Source organism: Oncorhynchus nerka, unplaced genomic scaffold (assembly GCF_034236695.1).
Source record: "Oncorhynchus nerka isolate Pitt River unplaced genomic scaffold, Oner_Uvic_2.0 unplaced_scaffold_876, whole genome shotgun sequence".
Classification (NCBI taxonomy): Eukaryota; Metazoa; Chordata; class Actinopteri; order Salmoniformes; family Salmonidae; genus Oncorhynchus; species Oncorhynchus nerka.
Window position 1 is genome coordinate 75,429 of NW_027040411.1, and position 12,517 is coordinate 87,945.

Consider the following 12,517-nt stretch of genomic DNA (forward strand, 5'->3'; position numbering starts at 1 on the left):
TGTAGTCAGACAGATACTCACAGTGAACATATATCAGTTATAATGTATACAACTGTTGTCAGATATGTAAACTGTACTGTTGACTTAATATTCCATTTGAATCATGTTAATTTAACCTCAGAATTCCTTTACTAGTATTATTAATAACTCCCTTTTAGACAGCTTGGGTGTAATAACCGGTAACACTTTACTTAGTCTGCAAGTATATATATCATAAACCTCATAAGACATTGTAACGGACATTACATGCTTATAAACAAGTAATAAAGCATTATGCCTGCTTATAAACAAGTAATGAGGCATTATACCTGCTTATAAACAAGTAATAAAGCATTATACCTGCTAATAACAAGTAATGAAGCATTATACCTGCTTATAAACAAGCAATAAAGCATTATACCTGCTAATAACAAGCAATAAAGCATTATACCTGCTAATAACAAGTAATGAAGCATTATACCTGCTAATAACAAGTAATGAAGCATTATACCTGCTAATAACAAGTAATGAAGCATTATACCTGCTAATAACAAGTAATGCTTATAAATAAACAAGTAATAAAGCATTATACCTGCTTATAACAAGTAATGAAGCATTATACCTGCTTATAAACAAGTAATAAAGCATTATACCTGCTTATAAACAAGCAATAAAGCATTATACCTGCTTATAAACAAGTAATAAAGCATTATACCTGCTTATAACAAGTAATGAAGCATTATACCTGCTAATAACAAGTAATGAAGCATTATACCTGCTTATAAACAAGCAATAAAGCATTATACCTGCTTATAAACAAGCAATAAAGCATTATACCTGCTAATAAAGAAGTAATAAAGCATTATACCTGCTTATAAACAAGTAATGAAGCATTATACCTGCTTATAAACAAGTAATAAAGCATTATACCTGCTTATAAACAAGTAATGAAGCATTATACCTGCTAATAACAAGTAATGAAGCATTATACCTGCAGGATATAAGTAATGAGGCATTATACCTGCAGGATATAAGTATAGTGTTACCTATAAGATGACCTTTGTATTTCAAACAGAAACCAGAAGATGATCAGGAGGTGGCAAGACAGTTACATGAAATAGCGAATCATAACACCATCTTTGCAGCGTATCAAAACCAAAGAGAAACAGTCTCTCACAACCACCCCTTTGTCCAGTAACTGTAACACAACGATGCTTCTTTTTGTTTTCCAAAAAAGTACAACTCGCTACACAAGACAATGTGCCCTGTTTCGTAACGTGCTGGACAAAAACTGAAAGAAACCCCAAATGAAAGCATCTAAATAATAATGCCGTTCTCTCTGGCATTGTGCGTCACTTATATGATACATCACATTTACCAAGGAGGACCTTATAGTTTCCCTCAGTCAGAGGCGCGCACACACACAAACAGGGAATGCAAGCATTAAACAAAAATGACACATTTTATAAAAAATAATTCCGCTTCGATATAATAATTTGAAAACGGAAATAAAGGGAAAACACAAGCAGAATAATCAACTTTAAAGATTATTGCTCCAAGGTTGTGTGTGACGATCACATGATCAATCCCAGCAGCGGCCATCTTTGTTGTTGACGTATTGGTGATGATTGTCCATTGAGTCCTTTACATAAGATTGACTGTAAACTTTACAGCCAAACAACACTGAAACACATTCATATACACCGAAAATAGACATTATGATACTGTCAAAAGGTACAATAATTACACAGGAAAGGAAATGACAGAGTTAAACCAACACCATAATGTTTATCGTTTCATCTTTTTAGAGTTTCTGCCTCCTGGTTTAAAAACTGGGAGGTTGTTTGGGTTCTCTGAACCCCCAGTGCTTCCTGCAGTGATGTCATCAGAGTTCTAACTGGACCTCTGACCGCGTGTTGATGTCACTAAGGTCGGGCGCTCTAAAAGAACCACCGGAATGCCTCGCCATTGTTGACTGGTGTCCTCTGTAGGAGAAACGAAAAGAGCAAAGGCAAACGGTTAGCAACAGTTACCAAGGCGAAAGGAAAACTGTATCTTCTTTTGAGCATTTTAAAACCAAGGGGAAAAAATGTGAGTACAGTATACAAGGCCACTGGGGCACCAGGAGGCCTACTGTATGTTGTCTGAGGTGGCCCAGATTTCACCTTAGAATCTTTATTTTCTCTCACAAAGAACACTTTGTTTGTAGAAAGACCACAACAGCTGAGCAGTCAAACCACTCACTTCTTCAACCCAGACATACCTTAGTTATCCCCACGTCTAATTTCCTCTAAGAGCGTCCCAAGGTTAAAGACACCTCCAGTACCTACCACCCACCTCCCAAAAAAACACCCACACCCAAATACATCACTACACCATGATGAAATATTCACCACAAAATTCCCATGATGCAACAATGAGGCGTTTAATTACGGGAAGCTCCAGCCGCAGTGAGGGGGAACCAGCGCGTCATTTCAATTTGGGGCCGCGCCAGCCCCACTACACTGGAGTGACAACCACTTCCTTTTTGGAAACCAACTACCATTTTTAATTCACAACATAAAAAAAAGAGTCCCCGGAAATCCCCATAACCAATTAGCTGTTTTTTGTGTGTTTTTTCCCCTCCAGCTCGATGGAAACGGTGGTGTCTGATTGAAACAAAAAATCACTTTCAGAGAGGAGTGGAAGAGAGAGGAGGGGAAATGTGATATTTCAATATGAGTATAATCACTGACTCTTCACAGAGGAGGTGGATGAGTGTCTTAGGGCTAGGTACTCTGATATAACCAAGATGTGGGCTGCATTAACAACAAGTAGCTAGCCAATTCTGGTGCTATGATACAGTATGTCATATAATCCTACGTGGGATGAGCTTAAATATTGGTACGCAAATGATGTATTCATTCAATCACCCGTTGATGCATATAACAAAAGATCCAGCAACATACAATTTATTCAACTTTCCTTCTGTATTTTGTCAACAAAACTGCCATGTGAGATATACCAGGTACACAACTTTATATTGCAACATTATATTGCAACAATGCAACAATACAACATATTGCAACAATAAACAAGGAAGCAAATGCACATTTTCCCACCACAAAACAGGTGTTTCTCTAGAAAGTCACACAGATCGGACCTCAAGGGGGAATATGGGTAGAGATCCAGCACTGTGTTAGTGAACCAGGTGATGGGTTAGCGGCCAAGCAAACTGCTAAGCACTTGTGTAACAACAACCAACTAATTGATGTACCAGCGAGTCAGTCAGTGAACCAATGACGCAGAGGGAGGGAGGCTACAATTCTATCAATACGGCCAAACACTAACATTACTGAATACAGGCCTACAAATTCCTACAGTATACAGAGAAAGTAAGCAGTTGTACAATTAGAAAATACATGTTTCATTCCTACAGTATACAGAGAAAGTAAGCAGTTGTACAATTAGAAAATACATGTTTCATTCCTACAGTATACAGAGAAAGTAAGCAGTTGTACAATTAGAAAATACATGTTTCATTCCTACAGTATACAGAGAAAGTAAGCAGTTGTACAATTAGAAAATACATGTTTCATTCCTACAAATTCCTACAGTATTTAGCTGGCTAATTGAAAAAATGCCACTTTACCACTTTAGTAATGTAGGTTAATTTACAGGCCCAGTTAATGGAATTTACAGACTACCTCCCCTCAGTGTAACCGTCAGCCAACCAGGAAAGCATTTCAAGTACATCTTATGGCAACATTATTCAATTAGTAAGGTTCAACACAACCATGTATTCATTTATTCAATTAACACACTTTTTTAGGTGTTTTTTTTCTCTGCTCTTTGGTTGAGTGCTCTGTTTACCATTATTTCAAGTGGGCTAAAACGCAGGATAACCCCACACTTACAGGAACCTTTTCCCCCACATCTACTTCCCACCTGTACTGGCAGGCTAACGCTACTGTCGCCTGTTGGCGATACAAAACGGCTCAATGAAATACTGGAGATCACAACATGGAAATGACTGAATGTCCTCAAAGCTTCTCCTCTGGTTGGAATAGAGGTGGGAATGGAAGACAGCAGAATCCAGGAGAATGGAACCGGTCCAGACGCAGCTAACAGAGAGTTAGCCAACATCAGAACGTGTCATGCTATAACAAATGCTGAAGTAACATACTGAAAGAGAATATAGCAAGGCTGTGAAGGTTACGAACACATGGTTCCCACAAATGTCTCAAACTATCTATGAATGAAGGCGAGTGTCAGAATAATGTCGGCTAATACAAACTGAAAGAGTGAAAATGTGTGTGAAATTTGGAGTGAAACGTGGAGAAAGGGAGACAGAGATTCTTGGCAACAGAGAGAGCTACAGAGCTGAAGCAGACAGCTAGAGTGTGTGTGAGAGAGAGAGAGAGAGAGAGAGAGAGAGAGAGAGAGAGAGAGAGAGGAGTGGGAGAGGAGCCTAAAAGTAATCCGCAGTACGAGACGCATTTCCATGTTCACACGTAATTAAGAAGCGGCCCAGCCATGGGAAAGAACCTGCACCAGGAGCAGATCCTTCAAATTAAACCCCAAAATAAGAATGTGAAAGAAATAGATGGGAGTGCCGCAATGTGTTAGAATGTAGATCCTGGTTATTGGACTAAGAGCAAGAAAAAACAATAAGCAACATGGAACCCTGTGCTGAAGCTCACTCCACCACCACACTCCTAAAACATGATACTTTACCAGAGGGCATTTGACATGACAGAGCCATGCCAAACCATGCTGTACTGAGCTAGCCGGGTTACACATCCACCACACTCCTAAAACATGATACTTTACCAGAGGGCATTTGACATGACAGAGCCATGCCAAACCATGCTGTACTGAGCTAGCCGGGTTACACATCCACCACACTCCTAAAACATGATACTTTACCAGAGGGCATTTGACATGACAGAGCCATGCCAAACCATGCTGTACTGAGCTAGCCAGGTTACACATCCACCACACTCCTAAAACATGATACTTTACCAGAGGGCATAATGACATGACAGAGCCATGCCAAACCATGCTGTACTGAGCTAGCCAGGTTACACATCCACCAAAGTCGCTTGAACCATGCTAAAAAAAAAACTAGAAGCACAAGCATTTCGCTACACTCGCATTAACATCTGCTAACCATGTGTATGTGACAAATAACATTTGATTTGATTTGATACTGAAAAAAAGGACACTGCTAAAATAAATGATGGAGCCAACACTGTTTGCTTTGGGTCGATAGTGTGCAAAAGGTATAAGCTTCCCTAGTCCAGAAACATGACAGTTTGTTAGGTAGAAGACTGAGGCAGTGAGAGAAAGGAGGGTAAGGGGAGGATGTTTATGTTGATCCATACATTCGGTCATTGATCAGTCCCTGGATGGAAGTGTGATGCTCCACTCTCCACAATAATGACCCTGATGTGGGCGCTCGCCATGTCTCCGTTTTGTTAAGTCCTGCGCTATCGATCTATTTGGCGGTGGGGACTCTTGAGTGCTGCTTGCATTGTGTGTCTGAGACAGAGTATGTGTGTGTGTTCTCAGATTCCCTCGTTCTCTCAGGTCCCTTGCCTTGGCTCACTGCAGTGACCAGGCACAAAGGCAGCTCAATTAGCACAGCTCCACGTCTCCTCGCTCCCCCGCCTGCCTCCACAGCATCCCATCGAAATCACTCCATCAACCCACCGCCAGAGAGAAAGGAGGCAGAGAGAGGGGGGGGGAGAGAGAGTAGATAAATGGAGAAGAGAAATAAGATGAGGGAGGGAGAGAAAGAGATGGAGAAACGAAACAGAATGGCACAGCGTGTGAGAGCAGAGAGAGAGAGAGAGAGAGAGAAAGGGAAAAGGAGGGTGAGGAGGGCTGATAGTGTTGCTCCCCTGTCCCCAGCGTAACACTGAGGTTTCACCTCATATCAAGCCAGAGTAACGCAGCGGCTCAGCCTCATGTCAACACCACTGGAACTCTGACGCCACCAGAGGAGCATAACTACCCAGCTACAATAACACACAGGTAAGGAACATAATGTGAGCTCCTACTGGGTTGGACTTTAACCGAGTGAAGAGATTCACAACTCCCCTGAAAAATACAAATGACTCCAAACCCCCAAACTGGAAAGGCCCTGACATTTAAAGCAGAGCCACAGAGTTCAGGTAAATATCTTTAAAAAGGGACATGGGGGAGACAGGAAGTCAGAGTTCACACGGACTGGGATGTGTTCCGGGTTGCCTCAGAATAACATTGAGTTCACGAGGATGTGTTCCCATTGTGACTATTAAAACCTACCCTAACCAGAAACCTTGGACAGATTCGTGCAAAGCTGAAAGTGTGAACCACCACATTTAACCACGTCAAGGTGACTGGGACGATGGCCAAGTACAAACAGTCCAGTTATGCCCTCCATAAGGCAATCAGACAAGCAAAACGACAGGAAAAGTGAAGTCAGTGAGACAAAGTGAAGTCGCAATTCAACGGCACAGACACAAGACGTATGTGGCAGGGACTCCAGACAATCACGGATTAGAAAGGGAAAACCAGCCACGTCGCGGACACCGACGTCTTGCTCCCAGACAAGCTAAACACCTTCACCCGCTTCAAGGAAAACAGTGCCACTGACGCGGGTCACGGCCACTCCTGAGGATTGTGAGCTCTCCATCTCAATGGCTGATGTGAGTAAGACATTTAAGCGTGTTAACCCTCGCAAGGCTGCCGTCCCAAACGGCATCCCTAGCCGCGTCCTCAGAGCATGCGCAGACCAACTGGCTGGAGTGTTCACGAACATATTCAATCTCTCCCTATCCCAGTCGGTTGTTCCCACTTGCTTCAAGATGTCCACTATTGTTCCTGTACCCAGGAAAGCAAAGGTAACTGAACTAAATGTCTATTGCCCCGTAGCACTCACTTCTGTCATCCTGAAGTGCTTTGAGAGACTAGTTATGGATCATATCACCTCGACCTTACCTGACACCCTAGACCCACTGCAATTTGCATACCGCACCAATAGATCCATGGATGACGCAATCACCATCGCACTGCACACTGCCCTATCCCATCTGGACAAGAGGAATACCAATGGAAGAATGCTGTTCATTGACTACAGCTCAACCTTCAACACCATAGTACCGTCCAAGCTCATCATTGCGTTTTGGGCCCTGGGTCTGAACCCCGCCCTGTGCAACTGGGTCCTGGACTTCCTGACAGGCCGTCCCCAGGTGGTGAAGGGGACCCCCAGGGTGCATGCTCAGCCCCCTCCTGTCCTCCTAGTTTACACATGACTGCGTGGCCATGCATGTCTCCAACTCAATCATCAAGTTTGCAGAGGATACAACAGTGGTAGGCCTGACTACGAACAACAACAACGAAACAGCCTACAGGGAGGAGGTGAGGGCCTCCCCCTCAACAAAGCGAAGGAGCTGATCATGGACTTCACGAGGCTAAAGAAATTTGGCTTGGCCCCTAAGACCCTCAAACTTTTACAGATGCACCACTGAGAGCACTCTGTCGGGCTGTATCACCACGTGGTAGAGCAACGGCACCGTCCGCAACCACAGGGCTCTACAGAGAGCGGCGTTGTCAGCCCAACGCCTCACCAGGGGCACACTGCCTGCCCTCCAGGACATCTACAGCACCCGGTGTGTCACAGGAAGGCCAAGATGATCATCAAGGAACTCCGCCACCCGAGTCACGGCCTGTTTACCCCGCTACCATCCAGAAGGCAAGGTCAATACAGGTTATTAAAGCTGGGACAAAGAGACTGGAAAAAACAGCTTCCATCTCAAGGTCATCAGACTGTTAAATTGTCAACACTAGCCGGCCTCCGCCCAGTACATTACCCTGTACAATACCTGCGACCAAGTCGTTCTTTCTTTGCTCTGTGGCAATGTTCTTATCCCTGCTTGCTGCTAACCAGCTACACAGTCACGACATCTGCAGCCAGAATAACAGCAAAGTAGCTGTTTTCTATTGCCATTCATTTGGATACATCCATAACAATAAGCTGATAATGCCTGGTTGAGCTAGAAAAGCTTGCCTTCTCGTCAGAACACTCGTCAACTCTGTTAATTACGAGGAGACCGTATTGGATATCAAAGACTACGGTAAAAGCTAGCTAAATATTTGTTGGTAGCAAACTTGCCAATATGACAATCGAATTCAAAAATATCAGTTGCTGAAAACAGCTGGTGAAAATAGCAACATGTGGGAGGATTTGACAGTTTTAATGGCGGAGAGAACCGGAGAAATGAATTAATGTTCATCACTCACCACGTTAGGGCATCAGATGCTCAACAAAAATGTGTCTCTAATAACAAATCAATACTAGCTAACTTTTGTCCTCGTTGGACCTGCGTTTACAATGTAGTTTTGTATAGTTGTTGGTTTAGCTTTCTGTGACTGTAGAGAGTATGGTCTGAATGTGTAAGCACATATTGCATCTTGATTTCAAGGTGTCCTGTTATCTGGTTTTAATGTCCATACTAGAATACCCTTCTAGCCAATCAGAAACAAGTATTCAACAATGCTGTGGTATAAATATATGTATACTCCGGACTCTTCCTAATATTTCTTTATTTCTAAATTCCATTATTGTACTTTTTAATATGTGTATTGTTAGATATTATTGCAGTGTTGGAGCTAGGAACACAAACATTTTGCTAAACCTGCAATAAAATTAGCTAAATATATGTATGCGACCAAAAAAAAATAGATTTGCACTAGTCTGGCCTTCCTCTCCTAGAAGGATACAGTGAGGTCCTGACGACAGCTGATGCTGATTGGCCATGGCAGTGTAGTTAATGGTGGGAGTCTGGCGTGTCCTGATTGAGGAGAAGGGGTGAGAGGAGGAGGGTTGAAAAAGGGATGAGGGGGAGGAAGAGAGTTGAAAAGGGGAGGGGAGGAGGGGGGTGAGAGGTAGATGGGGGGGGGGGGGGTAGAGGGGGAGGAGAAAGGTGGGATGAGGAGGAGAGGGCTGCTGACTCATAATCAACCCCCCTGATCTGATAGTCTGTCAGGGCTGTTGTGATAACACATACCAGATAGCACCCAAACACATCCCTCCTCCCTTTCTCTTTCTCACATTCACAGTCTAATGCGCACACACACACACACACACACACACACACACACACCCGGCAGGCAGGCGTCACACAGAGCAGAGTGTAGCATTGGTAGGGTCCAGAGATAAACCACTCAAGACGATGAGGACGATAATGGGCCACGCCGCAGCACCTCAAATTCAATCAACGCCCGCACGTCAATGCGAATGAGCGTAAAAGTGAAATATGCTCGCCGGCGTGCGCTAAAAGACGCCACCCAGGGCCGGGCTTGAAACATCAACATCTAGGAGAGACGAACAGAGGGGGAAAAAAGGAGAGAGAAAATGAAAATACTGTCTCTCCCGCCCTCTCTACACGGCTCAGCAGCGGCGGCTGCTTCCAGGAGGAAGAGTCCCACTGGCATTCAGAGCAGCCCTACTTTAACCACAGACGGTGAATAAATTACCCTTTTGAACTTGGGGTGATTGCAAATGTGCCCTGGTTCCCTTGAGACATGTCTGGCACTAACCTTCTCTTACAATCTCCCCTTCCCTTCCCCAAACAAACACACACACACACACACACACACACACACACACTCTTACCCACCGCTACGGTCATGAAACTTAATTCAGCCGTAAATACGCCAGACCATTTCTGAGCAGTACTAACTCCCTGCTCGGCCACACACTCTCTCTTTATGCTTCTGACTGAACAGAATATTCAAGGAACTTTACTATTTTCTCTCCCTCCGTCTCACTCAAAGAAAAAGAAACTGTGCTAGGGATGAAAAAAAAGAGTCTGGGAAAAATGTGTGAAGTGTCTGAAAAATCAGAGCAGAGGGAGAGAGACAGACAGACACAGAGAGACAGACACACATAGAGAGAGTCACACACAGATAGACACACACAGAGACAGACACACACACACACACACACACACAGAGACAGACACACACACACACACAGAGACAGACAGACACAGAGAGACAGACACACATAGAGAGAGTCACACACAGACACACACACACACAGAGACAGACAGACACAGAGAGACAGACACACATAGAGAGAGTCACACACAGACACAGAGACAGACAGACACAGAGAGACAGACAGACACAGAGAGACAGACAGACACAGAGAGACAGACACACATAGAGAGAGTCACACACAGATAGACACACACAGAGACAGGCAGACACAGAGAGACAGACACACATAGACAGACACAGAGAGACAGACAGACAGAGAGAGACAGACACACATAGAGAGTCACACACACACACACACACACACACACACACATAGAGACAGACACACATAGAGACAGACACAGAGAGACAGACAGACAGAGACAGAAGCTTCTCAGGAGACACACATAGTTCATTGTCACTGGGCAGACCTCCTTCCCCTCCACACTCTCACCAGGGGAGGCTGAACTGAAGTGAATAGCAGTCTGGGGAGAGTGGTGTTCTTCTCGGCTGCCTGATGTGCTCCAGAACGCCTCATTATAACACACAGCCCCCATCCATACGTTACCCTGACGCAGCCATTATTTATTAACGGCTAGACTGACTGGGAACCAGGCCACCTTCCAACAACTGCTGCAATCCTTTGGAGGAGTCAATCCTGACAGCCCTGGTGTTCTGCTAATAAAATACAACACACACAAAGCTATAGATACACACGTGGGGACACACACACACGCACCCGCTCGTTGACACTAGGCTAGCAGTCTCTCCCAACGCGCTGCCCCTCAACTGTAATTACAAACACATTCCACACGCCGTAACAACTGCAACCCAAACTGAAACTCAAGTACAAGCGAAGGTCAAACAATTTGGTTCTTTTTTTCCGCCCCAAAGTTCCCGCTGCCACAAAACACAGCAACGCCACGTCAAGGCAAAGCAGGCTGCTACTGTCTAGATAGGCCCCTTCATCATGTCGGAACATCTTGAAATTAAACGGTTAAGAGGAGAAGAAAAAAATCACCTTGATGAATTTCTTTACGCTCTTAAGTGGAGGCAGACAAAGGTAAAGAGGAAGGATGTGGGGGAAAAAAGAAACTCAAGCTGTCAGAACCAACCAAAGTGTAGCCTAGGTAGGAGAGAGAGCCAGTCACAGATTCTGGGCCGCTCTCCACGGCTGTGTTCCAAATGGCAACCTATTCTCTATACAGTACATCGCTTTTGAACAGGGCCAATTGGCCTCCAGTCAAAAGTAACGCACCAAGTAGGGAATAAGGTGCATTTGGGACACAGCCCAGTTCTCCCTGCCTGGAAGAAGTTTCAGCAGCGGTGCAGTCAGCCTTAACTGATGGGTTATATACTGCCTGTCACGTCCTTCTGAGGGAATATTGGGGTGTTGCAGAGACTCACACCTGGAAGGTACGGCAATCCATCACCACCTGCACTCTGAGGGGTGTGTGTGTGTGTGTGTGTGTTTACGTGCGTGCTTCAGATCTCATCGACGCTTCTAGCCAATATACCAGCCACCCAATGCCTGTTTATAACCCAATCCTCATCCATCCAAGGCCGCCATCACGGACAGATCACTCTCCTACACGCCATTGCTCCACTCCCAACCTCGGCCGCCTTCCCTGCATCAAACGTCAGTCATAACGCAACACCCCCCTTCTACATCCATCTTCAACCAGAGAGAATATTACCTACGCAACGATAACCATCAAAAAGTGTTGGGTTGGTCTGGGGGCTGGGACAGAGACGTAGCAAAGGGAATAAACCATTTGCGCTGAGATGAAATCCTCCTCTTCCTCTCCAGCATCAGATGCATCACTCTTCCTCGTGGATTAGCAGTATGGTTTGTGGCCGAGGCCGTTTGCTCCACTACACTAGATACACACGTTCACAGTGCAACAGATGAACTAGTGTTAGCCAGAACGGCTGAGCAGCAGCAATAGTCACAGTGCAACAGATGAACTAGTGTTAGCCAGAACGGCTGAGCAGCAGCAATAGTCACAGTGCAACAGATGAACTAGTGTTAGCCAGAACGGCTGAGCAGCAGCAATAGTCACAGTGCAACAGATGAACTAGTGTTAGCCAGAACGGCTGTGCAGCAGCAATAGTCACAGTGCAACAGATGAACTAGTGTTAGCCAGAACGGCTGAGCAGCAGCAATAGTCACAGTGCAACAGATGAACTAGTGTTAGCCAGAACGGCTGAGCAGCAGCAATAGTCACAGTGCAACAGATGAACTAGTGTTAGCCAGAACGGCTGAGCAGCAGCAATAGTCACAGTGCAACAGATGAACTAGTGTTAGCCAGAACGGCTGAGCAGCAGCAATAGTCACAGTGCAACAGATGAACTAGTGTTAGCCAGAACGGCTGAGCAGCAGCAATAGTCACAGTGCAACAGATGAACTAGTGTTAGCCAGAACGGCTGAGCAGCAGCAATAGTCACAGTGCAACAGATGAACTAGTGTTAGCCAGAACGGCTGAGCAGCAGCAATAGTCACAGTGCAACAGATGAACTAGTGTTA

The 12,517-nt window shown here is 44.7% G+C and overlaps 1 protein-coding gene across 1 annotated transcript in view; it reads right to left on the reverse strand.

Moving 5' to 3' along the window:
* Positions 1-810: 810 nt before the first annotated feature.
* Positions 811-12,517, reverse strand: part of LOC115115040 (CXXC finger 4) — a 34,069-nt gene continuing 22,362 nt past the window's right edge. Inside the window, exon 3 of the mRNA XM_065016772.1 lies at positions 811-1,964. Coding sequence (XP_064872844.1) covers positions 1,920-1,964 — 45 coding nt within the window. The 3' untranslated portion in view covers positions 811-1,919. The remainder of the gene's footprint in view (positions 1,965-12,517) is intronic.